Source organism: Tursiops truncatus, chromosome 16 (genome assembly GCF_011762595.2).
Source record: "Tursiops truncatus isolate mTurTru1 chromosome 16, mTurTru1.mat.Y, whole genome shotgun sequence".
Taxonomy (NCBI): domain Eukaryota; kingdom Metazoa; phylum Chordata; class Mammalia; order Artiodactyla; family Delphinidae; genus Tursiops; species Tursiops truncatus.
Genome location: NC_047049.1, coordinates 588,318 through 610,949, shown reverse-complemented (window position 1 = coordinate 610,949; position 22,632 = coordinate 588,318). Strand labels below are relative to the sequence as shown.

Below are 22,632 nucleotides of genomic sequence, written 5' to 3'. Positions count from 1 at the left end.
AAAAGAAACTCCATATTTTAAAAATATGAAAATCACTATTTCCAAGACATAAATGCGGAAAACAAACTGAACTTTTAAGCAGGTGACTGACGAGCAGGAAGCGACCGGTCCGATTCGCCGGCTGCCGCGGGTGAGGGACCGACGCTGCCGCCGGGGACCCGGTGGGGGGGGGCGGGGGCGGGGCCTGGACGCAGGCAGAGCGGCTGCGAGGACGACGCTGGTCCCCGCTCCTCCCCATCCGGCCCGCCCTGGGTGCTGCACTTTCCGGGGGAGGGGCTGGGGCTCCCGGGCGACCAGCTCAAGGCCGTGGAGCCCATCCGGATTCTGGAGCTCAGCTTGGACCAGAGCCGACTGCCGATGGGGAAGTCGGAGGCTGGGCGAGGGCAGTGGCGGGATCTCCCGGGGCCCCCGGCCCCCCGTGCCCCGTGCCAGGGCGCCCCGTCATCCACCTGCGTCCTTTCTGGAACGTTTAGAACTTGCAGATCTGGTCGTCCTTTCTCAAAGGGCTGAAGGGCTGTCCACCATTCAAATTACATTCTGTCTCCTATTATTACCAATAAATTCCAAGCGATCTTTCTTCTCCTTATAGTTTTTAGGGTTACGCAGTTCTTTCATGCTTGGATATATTACGGAATGCCACTTCTGTTATAGGAGCTAATTGATGCTGTGATTTGTTATGTCGCTGGGACATAATTCAGAAAGTTACTGTAGCGGCTTTGGTACACGGAACGGCACTCACCGTTGAACATTTCTCACAGGAGCAGATGCAGCACCAGGTGAAAAATGTGACACTGCACAGATGAAATATTCCCAGAAGCTTTTATTCTTGTTGTTTGGGTGGCTGCCAACATCCTTCTAGAAGAAAGCTCGTATTTCCAACGCTGCTTGATTTGAATTTATTCCCTGGTCATTAGTTAGTGCTTTAAAAAAAAAAAAACTGGAACAAGCATGTGTATATATTTGAAAAAAGGAAAAAAATCAAACACAAAGGAGGGGAATCACCACCTCCCAATCTAATCAAAGGTGAGCTTTAAAAAAAATTTTATGGTGAATTAATTATAGAGTCACAGGAAGTTGCAGAAATAGCAAAGGCAGTGCAGCGCGTCCTACACAGCACACACTCCGCTGGGGAGTTGCCCCAGATAGCGGCAAACCAGGAGCCCAGGTTGGTGCTGCAATCCGGGCTGTGGACCCGGTTCTGTTTCCACCACTTCAACAGGCGTGTGTGTGTGTGTGTGTGTGTGTGTGTGTGTGTGTGTCAGTGTGTGGGAGGGGCTCTGTGAAATGTTATCCCATGTAGAGATTTGTGTCACTGTCACAACCGAGGCACAGAACCTGGCTCTGCCCCAAGGCTCCAGTGGGCCTATTCTCCAGCTCAGGTGTTCCGTCCTTTGAGGATGTTGTATAAACGATACCACAGGGCGTGACCTCATTGATGTCGGCTCTCCACTCAGCAGGACGCCCTTGAGGTCCGTCCAGCCCCTCGTGGGCATTCTAGCGAGTAAATGTGCTTACCTGTTAGAAGTGAAGGCATTCGGGTCGTCTCTAGCTTTTGCTCTGAGGGGATGGAGCTGCTATAAACGTTCATGCATGTGTTTGTGTGACCCTAAGTTCCCATTTCTCTGGGATAAATGCAGAGGCTGGGCCATGCGCTAACTGCACCCACAGTTTATGAGAACCTGCCCAACTCTTTTCCGGAGAGTCTGCACCATTTTAGATTCCCAGGAGTGACGTATTGGGAGACCCAGTTTCTTTGCATCTTCCCCAGCATTTGGTGTTTGTCGCTCTCTTTCATTTTAGCTGTTTTAGTAGATATGGTAATGATATTTTATCTCGGTCTTAATTTGGGCCTTTTTTTTTTTTTTTTACTATTTGGGCTGTTGTGTGTCTCGGCCCAGGAATCTCAGCACTGCTCACTCTGCGCCTAAGAGCAGGGAGGCCACGCCGCAGGGATGCAGTCTCGCCAGCTGGTGTCCAGGGCACGAGGTCAGGACGGAGCTCCGTGCCTGCTCACGTACCAGGGGAACCTTCCCCTGCTGTGCCACCTCCCACGTGTTCAGCTCCTGGGCCTCCCAGCCCAGACGGGGCGGTGACCAGGGTCAGTCAGCCTGGGACTTGGCATCCTCTGGCCACTGGGTGGCTTCTTCCATCTGCCACGTGGCCCCAGAGGTAGGCGAGGCAGGCAGCGGACTTGAGGCCTGGTTGGGGACATGACTTCTGTGTGGACACTGCACCTGTGCTCGGAGCCTGGCAGGACGGGCCCGGGAGCCCCAGGAACACCTGGGCGCCCTGGAGACGGCACCCGAGCAGCCCCGGGGCCAGCGGCCCAGACCGTGCACTCTGCGGCCTGGCCTCAGCGGATCTGGGGGGCTGCCTGCCAGGACCCATGCCAGAAGGGGCTCTGACCCTCCCCGGCCCCAGCCTGTGCGCCCTCTAATGGGCTGGCTCCACCCCAGAGAGGCCAGGAGTGGGCTCACCCTCGACCCTCAGCCACAGACCTGGAGGCTCTCGGGACGCAGGGTCCTGGCCAGTCTGCTGCCCACACGTGGGCCAGGCTGGCCTGGGCACGGTGTGAGGAGCTCTCCCGGTGACTGTGGCATCTGTCCTCCTATAGCCACCTTCAGCTCCAGCTGAGTGTCCACCTCTGGGGACAGTGGCCTCTCCCAGGGCTCACTTTGCCCAGAGCGGTGCCCACAGGTGGTGGCTGGACGTCCAGCTCTGGAGGAGCCTCTGCTGCACGTCCCGTAGTAGTGGGGGCTCTGAGATCAGGGATGGGGCCCCTCCCCACTCCCGTCTCTGGAAGCTGCAGTCACCCTGCAGCCCGTGACGCCCTCAGCCTCCTGGGCTCAGCCTCCGAGGCGCGCCCGCTCATCCCTTCGCTCTGCAAGCACCTGCTGGCCCCGCCACGGCCTGGCGCTGGACAGTGCCCCTCTCCAGGGATTCCCAGCCCGGTGGTTGGAGGTGACCACAGACTGTGACGCACCAGGAGTGGTCAGCGAGGAACAGGACAAACAGGGCGTCGCAGGCCCGCCCCCGCCTCCCCGAGGATTCCTGGCATGTTCACACGGCCATTTCTGGTCCCGTGATTCAGGGGAAATGAGGTCCTGGACCCAGTCTGCCCACTGGCTCTTCCCGCCTGCCCCCTGCCCGGGACGCCAGGGCTGGCAAGGGTAGTGCCGGCCACTCCACTGAGGGGCATTTGCAGCGGACGTCCCACCCCCTCACATCTCCTTGGCAAAGCCCCGTGGAACTGAGTGGGCGAGGTCCCGGGCTGGGACCCTGGGAGCCCTGAGGATACGGTCGCCTCTGCCCGGGACGTGAGTCCCCACCCCGTGGAAAGCTCTGGGCAGGGAGGGGAGGCCTGGGGGCTCATTTCACACAGCCACTTCCTCTCTTTGAGTTTTGAGGTGCTGGGCAGTGCTGGCGTGTGCGTCGGCCGGGGGTGCAGAACCAGAGCTGGTCCCTGCTTCCAGGGGCACAGAAACACAGCTCGGAGGTGACGCAGCTGTTTACTAAAGCACTTCAACAGACTCTGCCTCCCAGCGATTCTGGTCTAGCAGCCGGGGCACAAGGGACCCGGGGGCCCAGGCCGCTGTGGGGTGGGCCTGGACGCATTCCTCCCCCAACCCGTGCTGCCGAGCCCCCCAAGATGCTCCCCTCCCGCCCACAGGGCCCTGGCTTCACCGTGGAGGGAGAAGCAGGCTGCTGCCCTGTGCAGAACGGGGGCCGGGCGGCAGCACAGCCTGGGAGGAGGTCACGGGCGGAGGGGCCGGGGACACCAGGGAGGGGGATGGCGGATGGTGGGGACGGGCTGTGGGGAGGCGCGGCCCCATCACACGATGGCCTGGTGCGGCAGCCCGTAGAGGACCAGGTTGAGGGTGACGGGGAGCCGCTCCGAGCCCTGCGGCTGCGGCCGGAAGAGCACCAGCCTGTCCTCCCAGGTCTGCAGAGCCTCATCTGTGGGGAGAGCAGGCGGGCTTGTGAAACACGGGGCTCACGGGGACAGGATGCCTGCGGCCCAACCAAGGCTCACGGCGCATGCGGGGAGCACAGCAGAGGTGAGGGTGCTGCTGGCCCTGCCGCTGGTCGCAGCCCGGACGGGGACGCCGGGCGCGGAGGCAGCAGCCAGAGGCCAGCGCTCGCCCACCCCTCACACCTTCACTCGCTCATCTGCGCGCTCGCTCCACGAGCTTTTGTTGTTCGGCAACTACCTCCCGGGCACCCGTGGACCATGTGAGTTTTGAATTTGAAGCCCCTTTCGCCTTGTATATTTGAAAATTTCATGATTTAAATGACCCTGGGATAAACCTTTCTTAGTTACGGTAGATTCTCCAATCAACGTATTGCTAAAGCTCAGACTCCCTCGCGCTCCATTTAAGGTTTTTACACCAGAATCCGCGTGTAAGGCCGCTGCCACACATGGACTTCAGGGCTCCATTTGCCTTGAAGGAGGAGTGGGCTCCCCGCCTCCCAGAGAACACACCAGGGCTTTTGGATTTGTGGGACTTGAGCTGTTTTGAAGATGAAGACGTGCCAGTGACCCATGTGTGTTTCCGTAAAGACATTCGAAGCCAGATCTCACTGTAGGCAGTGGCCTGTAGGAGGCTGAAGGTCTCTGTCAGGCAGGCTGACCTTCGGAGGCTGTGCAGAAACGGGAGAAGTGGGGGACCCCTGACCCTGCAGCCCGAGGGACGAGCAAGGAGGGAGGGCCGTTTCTAATCACCGTGGTGGACAGTTTCACCGGTTCCCCTCTTCTGAAGGAGGCGGGTCGTTCTCCCGATCGGCTTGCCAGCTGTCAACAGATCTGGAGAAGAAGCAGCCCTTCAGAGGGACCGTTAACAGCCCACAGGCTTCCGGGAGCCCCGCGGGGCTGCAGGACGGGCGGCTGCCGGCACGACTCACTTTCCCACAGGATGCTGGCCCGCGTCGCGTTGTCCCGCAGGACCGTCGGCCACTGGTTCGCCACAATGCTCCTGACCCCCAGCAGACTCAGGAGGACGGCCGTCTCGACGGGCCCCTCCAACGACAGTCGGGGTGCGCTGCAGGGGACCGAGCTCCTGGGGGCCGGGCCAGCACCAAAGGGCCCGGTCCGAGCCCTCCTCCACCCACAGCCCGAAGAGCGCCAAGTGTTGGACCGGGTATTTGGACTGACAGCTCTTAGGGTTCTCGAAAGAACCGAGAATTCCTCCCCCGCCCCCGCCCCCGCCCCCCACACAATTAAATACCATTTAACAAGAAAAGGCATTTCCGAGCCCTGCCAAGTCCCCCTGGGCGCTCCCAGTCATGCGGTGCGGGGCCAGGAGGGGAGCCCCGCCAGAGGGTGTCCTCTGCTCCGCCCGCCTGCAGCCCACAGAGGCCCTGGGTGGGGGGGTGACAGGTGACACGGGGAGCCCTGAAGCCAGGGTGTCCTCCCAGTTGCCAGCCATCGCTTCCTGGCCCAAACCCAGCTGCCTGAGGTTCCAGGCAGGCCTGTGGTCTGTGCCGGCGCCGTCCATCCACCCCCCCGCCCTGGGACTCTGCCAGGCAGGGTCTGGGGGCCGGATGACGGCACCCCAGCTGCCCAGGGGGTGCAAGGACAGTGCCCCAGGCGGACAGCCGTGGCTCATATGCCCCCCCAGGTCCCTCGTCAGCTGCCGGAGGCCAGGCTGCAGGCTTAAGCCCGAGCGGAGGGGACCCCGGGCACCTCTTGTTCTGCGAGGACTCCACGTGGCGCCGCGTGCTCTCGCAGGACCGCGCCAGGTCCAGCAGCACCACCATCTGGCACTCTGTGGTCACAGGAAGGGCGGCTCAGTGGCAGGGCACCCAGGGTGAGGGTGCCGTGCAGGCGGGGGTGTCATCCAGGGCGAGGAGGATAGCGGGAACTCGGCCTGACCCGACCGAGGCTCCGACACCACTCGTCCCCGTCCTGGGTCGCGTGGGCTGCACGGGCAAGCCGGCCGTTATTTGCCTTGGCCGACCCACACCCTTCACGTCCTCCTTGGGTGACCGGGCTGGGCGAGGGAGGGAAGCCCACCCCGGGGCCTGCCACAGCTCTCCCTGCCTCGCAGAGGGGTCTTGGCTCCCAGAGGCCACCCATGAGGCACTCCGGCTTGCCAGGGGCTAGGCGTCGGTGGCCCTGGCCCCGTGTGCCCACTGAAACGGGGCCAGTGTCCAAAACGCAGCTCTTGGATGTGGGTGTGCGGAAAGCCCCACAGATGCTGAGGCCAAGCGTCAGGGGCCGTCCCCAGAGGGGGCAGAGCCTCCAGCTGTGTGAGGACAGGCCTGGCTGGGAACGGCGGGGGCACCCAGCGATGCTGTCACCCCTACAGGCGCCTGGGAGCCTATGATTTCTTCAGTGTCACTCACCGCTCGTCTGAGAAGGTCTAGAATTCAAGTTTCAGAGAAGCCTGTTTCTACCTTCTCCTGGGGTAAGAACGTGCGGACCCCACCCATATCGGCAGGGCCTACGGAGGAGATGGGGTGACAGGCTGGGTTCAGGTATCCCGACCACGGACAGTGTCCACCTGGGCCACACACCCCAAGGGTAGGGGCCTCTCTGAGGGGTCCCTGAAAAGGCCCCCACTCAACCGTGCACAGTGGCCAGCTACCCAGCAATCCCCTCAGGAGAAGGTCACCTGAGGGCAGGCCAGACGACACTCACGGGCACCCTGGGGGTGGGCTGGGTGGCGCAGGGGCCAGTGGACAGCGGGAGGGAAAGCGGGGCCAGAGCGCCTGCATCTGGAGTAGAACTGGTGGGAAGGGGCTGCGACCCGCACTTTCCAGAAACGCCCACCCAGCCTTCCTGCGCTCTGCAGGCCCAGCCCTGGAGGGGTGGCCCCCCAACGCCTGGCCCTGGCCAGGCCTCTCAGAGGAACGGAGGAGGGGCCCCCAACCCAGGCCCCGCTGTGCCTTCCTAAAGCGCCCCCCCAGCCCTCCATCAGAGCACAGGGGAGACACCTGATAAGACACAGGGGCTCCCTGCTCTGTCCCCGTGTGGATTCGACTTGTGCCGGCGGGTCTGGCAGAGAGGCGGGCTTTTGGGGGGGTCTCACCTTCCAAGTTCATGGCGGCCAACCTTTCTACCAATATGTGGGACAGGAAGCTCTCCATCCCGTAGAAGAAAAAGCCTCCGCAGCTGCCCAGCAGCTGCTCCCACTCTGCCTGGCTGCCAAGGGAAGGAGAGAGACCCGGGGTGGGTGCCTGCGGGAGCCGCGGGCTAAGGACGCGATCCGGAGCAGACTGTCCCCGCGTTCCGTTCCACACCCTGCCCCCGGGGCGGTTACTTTGAAAAGCCGCAGAGGGTCTTCCGTCCGGCCAAGGAGCCCAGGTCCCTGCCCCAGAGGGCCCCGCCCCTCCTGGGCCCCGCCCCGACAGAGCCCCTCCCCTCCATCGCGCCCCGCCCTCTGGGGCCCCCGCCCCCTCCGCGAGGCCCCGCCTGGAGGGGCCCGGCCCTCGTGCAGGGGCGCACACGCGGCGGGGGCCCAGGTCCGCATCCAGGATCTGGGGATCTAGGCGCCTCCATGCACCAGAGGGAAGGGTCTGACAGGACAGAAGTGGGGGTCAGGGCAGGAGGGAGCCTCGGCGGGACGGGGAGGGGGGAAGGGGCCGCATGCGGAGCGCCCCTCGGGCTGGCGCACCCCAGCCACCGCAGGACGGCGTCCCAGGAACCCAGATGCCAACCTGGGAAACTGCTTCTTTCCCAGATGCCCCGCCCATCTCGCAGTGAACGTGTCTCGGTATCTTTCCAAAATTTCCCGGGTCACGGAGACAGGAGTCAGCATTTCTGCAGCCAGAATCGGATGGTGAGAAAACTTAGGCGCACCGCGCGTGTGGGCACGGGCGGTCCCGGTGCCCTTGGCGGCTCTTGGCGTGGCAGGGCGGCCTGGGCCTTGGGCCCTCACAGACGGGGGCCCCGGGGGAGTGGAGATCTTAGTACTCCTTCCCTCCTTTGTGGAGAGATGAAAACACCAGCTCAGCAAAAGAGGAGCTGAGGAATCCTGTCCCCGAGCCGCAGAGGCAGCCCTCAGCCACAGCCGCAGGCCCGGAGTGGGGCACGGCGCCGCCTCGGGCCCAGGTCACACAGCTGTCGCCCTGACTGGCCGCAGACGGTGAGGGCGGGGTCTCGGAGCACACCAGTGTCCCCCTCCTGCCCACCGTCAGTGTAGCAGGAGGTGACGGAGGGCCGGGTGGCAGCAGAGGCCGAGGCACCCGGTCCACGATGCTCCGAGTGCTGTGGGCGGCGTATGGCTTGTGCGTGGGCGGGAGGGCTCACCTGGGCCTCGGGCCTCCTCGTAGGGGTCCACAACGACTGGGCCTTGGTTAAGGAGAAACAGGACCACACACTCGCTGTCTGGGGCAGAAGCAGCAGCAAAGGATACATCTGAAGTTGTCCGCGTCGACCGCGATGCAGTCGGGGGGGATGATCCGGGACACGACGCGCTGCAAAGACAGGCAGGCGTCCTTGGGGATGCGTCCTGGGGGCACGGCCGGACCTCGGGCCCCGCCCGGCTCTCTGCCTCAGCGGGGCCTCGACCACCTACCTTTGCTCCCTTCTTTGCTGTGCCTCTCTTTCTGTGATCTTTACCTCTGCTCTCCTTTTTCACATTCCCTTCTGTTGAGACAATAACAAGAAGTGGTGATGTCCTGGAACTAGACAGAGGCCGTGGTACACGACGTTCGAATGCTTAAATGCTTAATTTTATATTACGTGAATCTCACCTCAATGAAAAAAACAAGAAGTGGTGTGAACAGTTGATTTCCATTTTTGTAAAGTTGAAATGGCAGTAATCTCTCAAAGGTAAAGGCTCACAGGGTTGGGAAAGGCCCGGGCCAGGAGACCTCAAGAAAGGAACGGCCGCCAGAGGTTCCCGGGCCCATGCGGCTGCCCAATCACACACCACGCTGGGCACCTACCGGTGCACCTGCTGAGCTGGCCCAGTCGCAGAGGGCTGGGCCCTGCTGGCCCCTCTCCCTCTTGCAGGAGTATTTACACCTGCCCCCGCTGTGCTCCCATTCTGGTGAAGGTAACCGAAAATAATGCCAGTTTCCTTCATTCCCGTCTGGCCGCCTCAGAGATGTAAGCGCTGATGTGGGCCTCTCTGCCGTGTCCCAGCCTTATGGGGGCACCGCTGGGAAGCAGCTTGCCCTAGATTTGGATGGCTTTCTCCACCAGGATGAGAAGAACTCCTGGTTTGCTAAGAATTTCTATTACGGATGCATGCTTTTTTTTTTTTTTTTTTTTTTTTTTTTTGCGGTATGCGGGCCTCTCACTGTTGTGGCCTCTACCGTTGCGGAGCACAGGCTCCGGACGCGCAGGCTCAGCGGCCATGGCTCACGGGCCCAGCCGCTCCGCGGCATGTGGGATCTTCCCGGACCGGGGCACGAACCCGCGTCCCCTGCATCAGCAGGCGGACTCTCAACCACTGCGCCACCAGGGAAGACCCGAATGCATGCATTTTATCAAATGCTTTTTTTCCTGCATCATCTTGGATGTTTATAAGTTCGATTTCCCTTTAATCTATTCCTCTGTGATACCTGTAAGTTTTTAAGGTCAGACTGGGTGATGAAATGTTACATGTTTCTTTCTTTCTTTGCTACTCCTGAGAAGTTTGGGTGTCAGGGTCTGGACTGGCCAGCAGAAGGATGGCTTTTTTTTCTTCTACCTGGGGAGACATGTATAGACTGACATGAACGGTTTCTTGAAATTTTGGTAGAATTCAACAGAAAAATGGTAAAAGCAATATTTTTTGTGGGGAAATGTAAATGTATTGATCGTCCTTTCTTCGCTATGAGGCCGCTGGGTTTTCTTTCCTTCTTGAGTCTCCGAGTATTTTTGAATATATTGTCGAAAAGTTGTTCATAATATTCTCTTATTCTCTTAAATCTCTGATGCTCTTTAGAGCTGGTGTCTCTTGTATTTCTCACATTGTTTATTTATGTCTTGTCTGTTTTTTTCTGGATCATTCTCACCCAAATGTGTCTATTTTATGAGGTTATTTTTTCCCAAATAACTAATTTTTGTCTTTGCTTCCTATTTTGTTTTAGGGTCTGTTCGTGATCCTTTAAGCATTTAAAGCTAAAGGATCCTTCTAGATTCTGCTGTGGTAACATCCAGCCATCTTTGGCATTCCTATCATTGCTTCTTCTGAGTCCCGGGAGTTTTTAGAAGTCAGTGTTTTAAAATTTCCAGATGTATGGGAGTTTAAAAAATCCGTCTTTTGGGAATTGGTTTCTAACCTAATCACATGTGGCCTCAGCCAGTTTCTGTGATTGTTTCACGTGCACCTGAAAAGAATGGGAGTCTCTAAGTTTTAGACGCAGGGCCCACGTGTCTGTTAAGCCAAGTCTGTTAAGCGTGTTGCCGCAATTCTCGCTGTTGGCGCTCTTTCTGCTTGTTTGACCTTTCGGTCGTGGGGGCGTGCGGGAATCTCCCATCGCGGGAGTGGCCACCAGCCTCGCCCCCGGTGCTTGTTACTTGCTGCCTCCCGTATCGAGGCTCTTTGATCCTGCCACGAACTTCACCGCTATCACTGTGTGATGACCCTACGGACGCCCGCGGCGGTGAAGTCGGCTCCGGCGGACAGTGCGACGGAGGCCCTTTTGGGGGCTCGCCCGCCCGGCTCCTCTTTCCGCTCTTCTGCTTTCTGGCTTTTGCGCCCCCTTTCTGTTCAGGAGAGTCTCACGTGGCCGGCACCCCATCTACGCGCTCCTGTTTACGGTGTCTTTAGTCGGCAGGTGTGCTGCACTCACTGGTTCGGTTCCTGATCTGATGGATGGGCCACCGCACCTTTTCGCCCGTGGGTTCTCCGTCCTCTGCTCCGTGTGTGCGTCTCCACCACTGGCTCTTTGTAACTCGACTGAGGGGTTGGTTCACTTGTTTTTCTTATTCATTTTCCCTCTTTACTGGTTTGGAATTTATACACCAGTTATGCTCTTTCGTGATTATCCTTAAAGGTTTGCCATGAATATTTAACACTCAAAGGGCATTCCTCCAGCCTGAAGGGTTCAAGGCTCTGAGAACACTTCACTCTGGGACCTGCAGAATCCTTTTTATCCCCACTCCGTAATGCATTGAAAAGACTTCACTCACATTTATGCAGTATTTTTGTTACTTTATGGTGAGAGTTTGTATTAGGGTCTAGTTGCTGCTGTAACAAATTACCACAAATGTTGGGACTTAAAACAACACCAATTTATTACCTTACAGTCTGGAGGCAGGAGTCGAAAGGGGTCCCCCTGGATTAAAGTCCAGGTGCGAGGGAGGCTGTTTCCCTTGGGAGGCTCCGGAGGAGAATCGGCTCCCTTGCCTTTTCCAGCCTCCAGAGGCGCCACGAGCCCCTTCCGCTACCGCCGCACCCTCCTGCCTCCCTCTTTTCAGAACCCTGGCGATGACACTGGGCCACCCAGACAATCAGGACAGTCTCCCCATCTCAGGACCCTTCACTGAATCACATCTGCAAAGGCCCTTTTGTCACATCAGGGCACCTCCTCTGGGGCCCGGGGTCAGGGCGTGGGCACCTTTAGGGCCGCTATTCTGCTAACCCCACCAGGGGGTGGTCTGCTCTTCCAGACAGCGCTGGCGGCGCAGAGCGGCGGGGACAGGAAGGCCCTTTCAGTGAATGGGGCGTGCACAGCGGGGGACTCACGTGGGAAAGAGAGACCTGCCCCTTATCTCACACTGTGTGCAAAACCGATTTCGGATGGAAGGTACGTGAAGACGTGAAGGACAAAAAGAGAGACACAGTTAGAAGACATCATAGAACCTTCATGATCTTCAGGTAAGAAAATGTTCTTTATAAAAAGACCCCAAAAGCACCAGCTGTTAAGAGAAGATGGATGCATTGGACTATATTCAAATATTTTGTTCACCAAGAGGTACCACGTAAAGGAGTGAAAAGACCAGCTGCAGACTGGGAGGACATCTGTAGTTCATAAAATGATCAGAAAATTTATACAAACCTAAAGAACAAAAGGCAGATAACCCAAGAGAAAAACTGGCCAAAGACTAGAACGGATTTTCACAAGTGAGGACATCAAACGGCCCATAAAATGTGGAAGGGCTGGGCTCGCCAGCAGCAGGGGCTGCAGATAGGCGGGGCTTGAGCCCGAGGCCCCGCCCGCAGCTCCTGGTGAGCCCAGCACCGTGGCCTCTTGGGGGCGCAAGACCTGTTCTCTCTCCCGTCCTTTGTATCTGGCCCATTAGCGTCCTTTTATTTACGCTGATTTCCTTAAAGAAGCATGTTTGGGACCTTGCGTTTCCATCCCCAAAGGTGATCTTTACCTTTTAACTGGGATGTTTTGACCTTGTGCGGAGACTGTGATTACTGATGTGGTTGGGTGGAAACACACCATCTTGCTGTTTGTTTTCTATTTGTCCTGTCTCTTCTTTGTTCCATGTCCCTTCTTTTTTCTGCCTTTTTCTGATTAATCATATTTTTTTTTATGATTCCATTTCGACTTCCTCGTTGTGTACTAGCTGTACCTCTTTGTTTCTGTTTTCAGTGGCTGTGCTGGTCCAGTAGCCCGAGCCTCCATTCTCCACCCCCCACCAGCCTTTGCTGCCCCACAAGTTACATTTGTATACTGCTGTAGAACCCCACGACACGTTGCTATTATTTTTCACTCCAAGCTGTCAAAATCTTTTTTTTTAATTAATTAATTTATTTTTGGCTGTGTTGGGTCTTCATTTGTGTGCGAGGGCTTTCTCCAGTTGCGGTGAGTGGGGGCCACTCTTCATCGCGGTGCGCGGGCCTCTCACTGTCTCGGCCTCTCGTTGTGGAGCACAGGCTCCAGACGCACAGGCTCAGTAGTTGTGGATCACGGGCCCCGTTGCTCCACAGCATGTGGGATCCTCCCAGACCAGAGCTCGAACCCGTGTCCCCTGATTGGCAGGCAGACTCTCAACCACTGTGCCACCAGGGAAGCCCCTGTCAAAATCTTTTAAAGAGATTTTAAATTAAGAAAAAAGCTTTAAATATTGACCCACCTAATTCCAGTTTCTGGTGTTTATTTCTCTGTGCAGATGCAGGTTCCCATCCTTTTTTCTCCTGCCTGGAGAACACTCTGCAGCATTTCTTGTGGGGTAGGCAGGCCTGCTGGGGAAGAATTCTTTCAGCTCACCTATTTCTGAAAAAGTATTTCACCATTGTTTTTGAGAGTTATTTTCAAAAATATCTGCATTGATAGATATTTTCTTTAATAATTTAAAGCCGTTCCTCACGGCTTGCATTGTTTCAGCCGAGAAGTCTGCTAACTCTCTTGTATTTGTTTCTGGATATGTAATGTGTCTCTTTTCTTGGCTGCCTGTAAACTACTCCGTCACTGGATTTAATCACCCCGACTACAGTGGCCCCTGGTATGGTTTTATGTCTTGTTTGGGATTCATTGAACTTCTTGGGTCTGCAGGATTACAGTTTCCATCAAAATTGGGAAAAGTTGGCCATTATTAACTCAAATGCTCCCCCGGCAAAGACTCCAGTTGCAGGCAGGTCCGGCCGCTTCACTTTGTCCAGCAGCGCACTGGTGCTCTGTCTCTGTTTCTGTTTTTGTTTTTTTTCAGTTTTTTCCTGCTGTTACTTCTTCAGGCTCACTAGTCTCTTCTCCTGTCGTGTCAAGTTGCATGAATGCTGCCCAGGGCATGTCCCTCCTCAGCAGAACTTCAGTTCTGGTCCGTTTTACATCTTCCGTGTCTTTGCTTACCGCCTCCTGGAACACCTGGATTATAGTTCCAGGAACTGTCACCTGGGTCACCTCTGGTTCGCTTTCGATTGGCTTTTCTCTTAACCACGGGTCTTTGCGTGCCAGGTGGTTTTGATCGGACGTCAGACGTTTTGAAGTTTTCCTTGTTGGGTCCTGGATTTTTAAAAACACTCTACCCATCTTGAGCTTTATTTCGAGATGCGGTTAAGTTACCCGGAAATAGTTTGATCCCTTGAGGCCTGTTTTTAAGTCCTGTTGGTGGGACTAAAGCCAGTCTCCCTAGTGCAGACAGGCAATGCCCTCTGGTTCCTGTACCTGATAGCTGTGAATTGTAAGATGTTCCATTCTGGCTGTAGTCTCCACACACACTTGCACTGACCGGCTCTCAGCAGAAGACTGAGGGGGGCCCTCTGCAGGTCTCTCCTCCCAGGACCGCCTTGGGTGCCCAGCCCCTCGTCTCCTCGCCTCGGGGAGACCGCCAGGCTCTGCCTGGTCCCCCACCCCCGCACCATGTGCTTCAGCCTGTGGACTCTCTCCAGGCAGAAAGCTGGGGCTCACCTGCTTGTTTCTCTCTCTTGGGGATTGCTGTCCCCCACTGCCTGTTCTCCAATATCTGAAAACCGCTGTTTCAGATATTTTTCAAATTATTTATTTATTTATTTTTTGATGTGGACCATTTTTAACGTATTTATTGAATTTGTTACAATTCAACATTAGCTCCCCGACCAGGGATCGAACCTGCACTCCCTGCATTGGAAGGTGAAGCCTTAACCACTGGACTGCCAAGGAAGTCCCTGTTTCATGTATTTTTGTCTGAGTTTTTGTTCTTCCAGCTGGAAGGGCAAATTTGGTCCCTGTCACCTCATCTTGGATGAAAACAAAAGTCCAATCTATCTACTTTTAATGTAATTTGATATTTATCGTAGTGCAACACACATGCAGAAAACTGCACACAGCACCAGTGTACATCCTGGAGAATTTTCACACCCCAGGCACGGCCAAGTCACAGAACATGATCATGCCTGAGTCCCCAGCCACCCCCAGGCCAAGCCAGGTCCCCCTTGTCCTCTCCCTCATTGCCTCTCGTCATCTGATTGATGACTAACTGTGTAGTTGGTTGGTTATCACCAGTCCCCTCCTTTGAAACAGAAGTATGTGAGGCCAAGAACAAAGTTAAATTTCCTGTTCAGGGCACGTTTGGCACCTAACAGGGCACCGGCACATAGCAGGTGTTCTCGGAATGAACCAGGGCCTCGAGAACTATGGTAACATCTGATAACTATTTTTTGACAAGAGTTACATTCTCTTATCGTGAAAGTCACTTAAATATTTGCATTTTAAAGTCAAGTATCAGTGTAGCTCTTACCTGTCTCCTTTCTATGCAAGCGGTTCCACAGCATCTGGAGAGAAAACTCTCGTGACACGGAGGAGACCATCCCTTCATCGAACACAGAGAGACCTTCTAACGGCAGCTCCAGAAGGTGCCTGTCAGCGATCAGGATGACGTTGTCTGCGACCTCGGGCTGCACTGTGGGCGGGAACGCCAGCGGCTACCAAGGCAGCGGCAGACACCTGAGGGCCAGGCTCTGCCCCTCGCCACTGAGGCCGTCTGGCTGCTGTGCAGCCCCCGCCTGGCGGGAGACGCGGAAAGGATCTGAGCCGGGCACAGCTCGCAGGCACGCCAGCGCCGTCTTGGGGGTACACGCTGGTTTTGACGGTGCGGCCGGGTCACAGCCAGGACCTGGACAGAGGCCAGGCCATGGGGACGTCAGGTCCCCTGAGGTTCTGAGGGCCGCCCAGGCTCCGCGGCCTCACCAGGGAGCCCCTTCAAGGGACGAACATCTGCACGAACCCCCCTCCCCGAGGGCCGTCCAGGCAGGGGCCACGGCCTCTGGGGACAGCTCCGTTCGAGGAAGGGTAGTGGCGCTCCCCTGACACCACGGCTTCTCCAGCCGTCGGGAAACCGGTGCAAAGGCTGAGGCCACCAGACATGTCAATGGAATTGATGTGTTTGCAAAGTCAAGTTACTTAAAGTCCAGCGGGTTTTCATCTGGGAACGTTTAGGGCAGAAGCTCCGTCACACAAGTGGTCACTGGGCTCCCGGCAGCTGCACACCTCGGCGCGGCCTGGGACCTCGGGCACCGGGTGGCTCAGCCACGGGGCAGGTGGCGGGGAGCAAACAAGAGCACTTCAGCTTCCACGTAGGAAAGCAGCAGACTGCTGACCTGGGAGGCCCGTCTGCCCTCCTGCCGTCCGACGTGCTCAGGAGGGTGACGGCGACGTCACCATGGCTTCTGCCCGGGCATCCGGCAGGGCAGGGGCATCTGCGGTCGCGTGGGCAGTGGCGGGGTGGCGCAAACCTTCCGGGAAGGCTGCCCCCGGCAGCCCCGCTGCAGCCACAGAGAGCACAGCTCTGCCGGCCTCCATCCCACAGACACGGACCTGGGGCCCCACTCACCCTGCGGCAGGAACTCTTCCCTCTCCTTGTCTTTGCCCTTGTATTTTCCCAAATCCGCAACAACTGTGGGAATCGGCGCTCTGAAAGGCAAAGGCAGAGATTCAGTTTTAAAAACTCCATGAAAATCACTGAGAACAGGGACAGCATCTCCTCAGGCTGTTCCCACCAGGGCAGTGAGGGCCACAAGACTCTCCCGGCCCGCTGTTGGGGACCGGTCTCCTGAGATGCGGGCAGGGACAACAGGCAGGATGTGAACACACAGGATTCAGGATGCTCTGGCCTGCTGGCCAATCAGGGAAGTTCACCTGCCCGACCCCTACCTTCTCTCCCACCAAACACAGACCCAAGGGGCCAGGTACTTCACCGTGCTCTCCCCTCCTTCTCACACCCAGGCCAGCGGCTCAGAGGGCGGCAGGGGCCCGTACGGCGGGGACGCCCCCAGAAAAGGTTTCAAGCAGGGCCAGACTTCCTCCCGACGGCAGGCGGACAGAGCCCGGGCTTCTGTTCTCAAAGAGCCTGTGCACGTCTCCCGTTTAATCGAACGGTCCGATTCAGCGCAGAGAGAATCCCACCAAGCCTACGGCGCTGTGGCCTCAGAGATGCGAGTTTCCACGAAGGAAACAGCTCTGACTTTCCCACGCCCACAGCCAGTCGCTCAGCTGGCCCTGGGACTCAGGGAGTGCTTGCAGGCCGCGCCCCGCAGCCCCGGGTGTCCCTGTACCTGTGCACACCTGGGTGCACCTGTGGGGACAGAGAGACGACACGACCCTGTACCTCGAGGGCTCGGGCAATCCAGACGGCGCCTGCTCTCCGCACCCTGTCCCTGAGCTCCTCAGGAATCAGCCCTCGATGGGTACCTGGCTTCCGGGGGGCAGCTGAGCAGCGGGAACAGTGGCCTCAGATACTCCTCCATGGGCTTCACGACCTCCGCGAGCCTCTGCACAGCGTGTTCTTCCCCTCTCAGGGCTGCGCCCTCTGACTCCTTCTTGCCCCAAAGACAGCCGCAGTCAGAGGCGTCAAAGGGGAAGAGGGGCGAGACCCTGCAGGCGACCCCCCAGGACAGGCCCAGCTCAGCAGCCAGCAGCCCCCCACCCCCGACTCCTCTGCCAGCATCGCGGAGGCGTCTGCAACAGACTTGGCTCAAGGATTGGTCCCGTGCCTGGTCTGGGAGCCTGACCCGGCGTCCAGCAGCGCCTGGGGGGTGGTCCTCGCCCAGGCCTCCCCATCCTGCCCTGCGGGGTGGAAGCAGCCCTGGCACCGGGCTCGGGGCCTCACCAAGCCTGGGCTCAGGGCCGTGTCCTCACTGTGTGCCTCAGCCTGGGTGTGCTCCCGGAACTGCTGGGCACTGGCCAACAGGGAGGAGAAGGCGGCTGGGCTCACGGCCATACGAGTCACCTTGCAGGAGCCTGCAGAGACAGACGCCGCCGCTGTCCCCACACGCGGCTTCGCAGAACGCCCCCCGGGGCTGAGGGGACCGCGGGTGGGAACCGGTGCGCACGCTCGGCCTTGGTGCCGGTGGGCGCACCCCTGCACACACCCCGAGGGTGGTGCTCCGGCAGAACTCACCCCCGACCTGGGGCAGTTTGCCTTTGGCTGCGGGGATGAACTTGGATTTCTCGTAGGCAGCGCCATACAGATGGGTCCTGTTGGCAGGACGTAGGGTGGGGTCAAAGCCCGGCTCCGGGGATCCCAGAGGAGCCCCGACGACGAGGCCGACTCTGTGCCACATACCCACCCTGCTGGGAACAGGAGCCTCCTCCCTGCGGTGCCCCAGCCAAGTCAGACACAGGGTTAAAACCGGCCCCTGGGGGGTCTGTGTGCGGTGCTGCCAGAGGCTGGGACACCAGCTTCTCCCCAGACCAGTGGGTTCTGCGCCACTTGAGCAGTGAACTTCAGACCAGGGCCACGTGCTGGCGGGAGGTGGCACCGTGCCCTCTCCCCTCCCCGGGTCGTACGGGCCAGCCTGGCCATCGTGGCAGAGGGACAGTCGCCCCCCGCCTCCCCCCTCAGCGGGCAGCCCCCGCCGGCCTGTCTGTCCCTCGGCTTGGCAGCCCCGTGCTGTGTCCACAGGGACCTTAGCGGGCAGAAGCCTGGGTAGCAAGCCCGAGAACAGGAGAGAGAAGGCCTCACCTGTCCCGTGAGTGGTGCAGAAAGAGGATCCGAAAAGTGGGAGGGATTTCACTCAAGAAGTTAAAGTGCTGTTCGGTGACCCAGAGATTCTGCCAAGCCTGCGGGGGGCAGTCAGGAGTCAGCGCCGGGCGGCGGCTGCGGGGCCGGGCGCCGCCACAAGGGGGCAGCAGACGCACGCGGACTTCACCGCTGCCCTGGACACTGGCTCCGCCGGTACCGCCAGAGCCCGACCCGCCGCCGCACACCCGCAAAGGCACCGAGCCCAAAGGCGCACGGAAAAGCCCCGGCACGTCCTGCAGCACAGCTGGCGCCCTCTCCCCTCCCCGCGGTCCCAGCGCCCCCCGCGCAGACACCGGCAGGGCACGCGCAGGACCCGCGCTCCCGGCCCGCAGGCCGCGGGGGGCGGGGGCGGCCGGCGGTTCAGCCTGCCCGGACCCGGGTCCCCCTTCTCTGCGGGGAAGGGTCCGCAGCGGGGGCCACACAGCACCCCGCGGGCCGCCTCCCCAAAGAGCAGCGGTTGCTCAGAAGCCCATTCCCCACTTTCGGATGAAATGAGCTTCAGCTTTGCCCAAGCCGACCAGCGTCGGCACTCAAGCCCACGGAGGTGCGGAGGGGCTTCTGGGACGCTTGCCCCGGCGGCGAGCGGACACACGGAAGCCGTGGGAACGGCGCTCGGGAGGCTGCGGGCTGCTCACAGGGGCCACGGCCTCGCTCCAGGGGAGGCGCCGGCAGGCTTCCGCAGCTCGGGCGGCCCGCTGTGCGAGGCCCGGGCCCTCCGCGCTGGCGCACGTGGCGGCTGACCCCGCTGCCCTTTGCTGCCTGCAGAGTGTCCCATCGGTGAGGGCACCGCTTCTCGTCGTCCCTTCTGTGGCCACTGGGCACCTGGGTGGGCTCCCTTTTTGGGCCACAAATGCTGCTGTGACGTCTGTTCTTTGGGGACCACCGGCCGCAGGGGAGTTGCTGGGGGACGTCGCTTCCAAAGGGGCCACCGGGCCCCACCCCCGCCAGGGCCCCGCCTGCTCTCCCGCCCTTGGGGTTTGCACCTGTTCCCTTTCGGCCCTTCTGGTGGGTGTCTAGCAGTACCTGAACGGGGCTTTAAGTTTTCCATCTTCCTGATGAGCAGTGAACTTGCGCGTCATTTACAGAGTTTACTGGCCACTTGGGTATCTTTTGTGAAATTCCAGTCTTGTGATTGTTTTCTGTGGGACAGTCAGTCTTTCTCCTGCCGAGAGGGGACACCTCCTGTCTACACACAGGACACCAGCCCCTGGCCCCCCGCGTGTGTTGTATCTCCTCTGGGGCTTGCCTTTTGACTCCTGGGCTATGGTTTTGATGAACACAAGTTCTTACTGTCAGTGCAGTACAACTGATCATTCCCCTTTTGATGGTTAGCACCTCTGTCTCCTGCGTAGTAAGTCTTCCCTACTCCGAAGGCATGAAGAGGTCCCCTTAAAGCTTATTCTGAAAGCTCTGCTGTGTTACCTTCTCAGGTAGAGCTGCCCTTCGTGCAGGGCTGCACCATCCGCTCTTCTGCCGTAAGTGTCGCGCTTTTCATCTGTCAGGTGTGGGTGGTGGGTCTGTTTCTGGGCGTTTTCTTGTCCCATCGGTCATTTTCTCCATTTGTGTGCCAATGCCACCCTGTCTTACCTTCTATAGTTTTAAATACGTCTTGGTATCTTGTATAGTAAGCTGGCGTTTCCTTACAAACATCTTAGTATAGAGCCTTCCCCCACAAACAGCTGCCTCTGGGCTTACTTAGTTCTTCTTGAATTTTCCTTAGGATAGGTTTGCAGTTTTCAGGGTAGAAGTCATGTGTATCTTTTGTTAGATTTTCCTTAGGTATTTGATTGTTTTTGATGTTACTGAAAACGGTATTATTCGGACATTGTCATTGCTTGTTTGTAACTGGCATGTAGAGACACAAGTCATGTTTACAGCCTTCAGCAGTGACCTGCCAAATCTGCATGTTAAATCTGTTATCGAGAGACTGATTTTCAAGGCCCACAATCATGCTGATTGTGAATAATCAGTTTTACTTCTTCCTTTTCAGTGCTTCTGCCCTTTATTCGTTTTTCGAGTCTAATTGTTCCATTGAATAGAAGCAGTGATAGCTTTCTTGTGTCATTCTGACTCAAGGAGAAAATTTTTCAAAATTTTAGTATATAGTATGATGTGGGGTTTTTTTTGCGGTACGCTGGCCTCTCACTGCTGTGGCCTCTCCCGTTGCAGAGCACAGGCTCCAGATGCGCAGGCTCAGCGGCCATGGCTCACGGGCCCAGCCGCTCCGCGGCCTGTGGGATCTTCCCGGACCGGGGCACGAACCCGTGTCCCCTGCATCGGCAGGCAGACTCTCATCCACTGCGCCACCAGGGAAGTCCTGTAGTATGATGTTTGATATGGAGTTTTAAAGACATTCTTTATCAAATTAAGAAAATTATCTTCTATCTTGATATTTTGAAATCACAGACTGGTGCTGAATTTTGACAAATGTTTTTTTTGCGTCTATCAAGATGATCTTATGATTTTCTCCTTTTCCTCCTGTTAATACGGTGAATTATATTGAATGATTTAAAAGTATTAATCCACATGGAACACAGCCATTTGATCCTCATGTATTATCCCTTTTATAATCGCTGGATTTTACTTGCTAATACTTTGTGTCCACGTTGATGAGAGAGATTTTCCTTCCATGTAACGTCCTTGCTAGGTTTCTAGTATCGAGGCTCACTGGGCCTCTTTAAAGACAGTTAGGAAGTATTCCTTTTATTCCTATCCTCTGGAAGTGTTTTGAAGGATTACTTTTTCCTTCAATGTCTGGAAGAATTTATTGGCGAAGCCAGTTGGGTCTGGGATTTTCTTTGTGGGAATGTTTTTAATAAAAGCTGCCATTTCTTGAAGCGATATTATTCAGATTTTCCATTCTGTCCGCTTTGGTAGGTAATATTTTTGGGGGAATTTGTCCATTTCATCCAGATTGTCAAATTTATTAGAGTAAGGTTATAAAAAATAGTCTCTTACTAGCTTCTTGATGTCTGAAGGATCTCGTGATGTCTTTTTATTACCGATACCGAAATTTTTGTTTTCTTTCTCTTTTTTCTTTATCGGGTCTTTCTAAGTGTTTATCAATTTTATTAGTCTTCTCTTTGGAACCAACACTTGTCATGATGATTTCCTCTGCCGTAAGTGTGTTTTAATTTCATGGCTTCTGCTGTTCTCGTTCTTATTTGTTTTCTATTTTTCTTAGGTGTTTTTACTCTAGCTTCTTGAAATCACAGCTTAAATCACTGTAAGACTCTCTTTTGTATTCAAGGCTGTATTTTTCCTCCACGCCCTGTTCTGGACAAGTCGCCTAGGTTTTCATATACAGTATTTTTATTCTCTAAGTCAATTTAAAATATTTTATAAATTCCATCGTGATTTCCTCTTTGACAAACTGATGATGATAGACATACTGGTTAATTTCAAGGCAGTTGTGTGTTTTACAGGTATCTCTTAGTTACTGATTTCCGTTTTAATTTCCTTGTGGTTAGAAAACAAACTGAATGACTTCAGTGCTTTGGAACTTGTTGAGGCTCTCGTGGCCCAGGGCTGGTCACACTGGCGCAGCATTCCAGGCCGGGTCTGTCCAGACCTCCTGCACTCACAGATGCCCCACACGCTTCTGCAGGCCACTGCCTCTTCATCTGCTCATCGTGCCAGCAGCCAAGAGGGCGGCTGCAGCCTCCCCGCAGAGCCGGGGGTCTGTCTGCAGCTGCTCTGTCTCTGGCAGTTCTCTTCTGCGCCTTTGAAGCTGCATCACTGGTGCTCATGGATTCAGGATGGTGGTCCGCGCTGCCCGGCTCCTGGGCCGTTTCCCTCCAGTAAGGCATCTTAGCAGAACGCTCACTGCTTCTCACCTGGTAGTGTTTTCACGGTTCATGTACTGCTTCTCACCTCCTCCAGGCTGGCCTGGCCCAGAGCAGCCTGCACCCCGTCTTGCCTCTGCCCCATAGGAGGGAGGATTCCCATCCCTGGGTCACGGCACTGGCTCTCGGCCTGGTGACTTTTTTGGTTGTCACACCTGGGGAGGTGCTGGAGGCCAGGCTGCCGCTGAACACCCACGGCGCACAGGACGGCCCCACCACAGAGGGTCATCCTGTCCTCAGAGGTCAAAAGGAGGAAAGCAGCCGGGTCAAGGGATATGAGGTCGGCCCATGCAAGTAACCGTGGAAGCCCCATGAAGGAGGAGGGTGGGCCTGACCAGAGCATCTGGGCCTGTTTTCTCTGTTGAGTTGCGTCAAGTTTAATTTCTTTAAATCTCCAATTCATATTTGCTAGTCCAAATAAAAGCAGAGGTGCTATTAGCTACCATGCTCTGCAAATTTCTT

At 56.9% G+C, this 22,632-nt stretch overlaps 1 protein-coding gene across 1 annotated transcript in view; it reads right to left on the bottom strand.

Annotated features, from left to right (window-relative positions):
- Positions 1-1,949: 1,949 nt before the first annotated feature.
- CFAP46 (cilia and flagella associated protein 46) overlaps positions 1,950-22,632 on the bottom strand; it is a 90,537-nt gene continuing 69,854 nt past the window's right edge. Inside the window, exons 45-59 of the mRNA XM_073793776.1 lie at positions 18,266-18,363; positions 17,702-17,778; positions 17,411-17,541; positions 16,993-17,120; positions 16,136-16,215; positions 15,044-15,205; positions 8,520-8,590; positions 8,358-8,418; positions 8,252-8,287; positions 7,660-7,762; positions 7,032-7,144; positions 5,684-5,765; positions 4,903-5,039; positions 4,724-4,804; positions 1,950-3,957 (exon numbers count right to left, since the gene is read on the bottom strand). Of these exons, the coding sequence (XP_073649877.1) occupies positions 3,833-3,957; positions 4,724-4,804; positions 4,903-5,039; positions 5,684-5,765; positions 7,032-7,144; positions 7,660-7,762; positions 8,252-8,287; positions 8,358-8,418; positions 8,520-8,590; positions 15,044-15,205; positions 16,136-16,215; positions 16,993-17,120; positions 17,411-17,541; positions 17,702-17,778; positions 18,266-18,363 (1,485 nt within the window). The 3' untranslated portion in view covers positions 1,950-3,832. The remainder of the gene's footprint in view (positions 3,958-4,723; positions 4,805-4,902; positions 5,040-5,683; positions 5,766-7,031; positions 7,145-7,659; positions 7,763-8,251; positions 8,288-8,357; positions 8,419-8,519; positions 8,591-15,043; positions 15,206-16,135; positions 16,216-16,992; positions 17,121-17,410; positions 17,542-17,701; positions 17,779-18,265; positions 18,364-22,632) is intronic.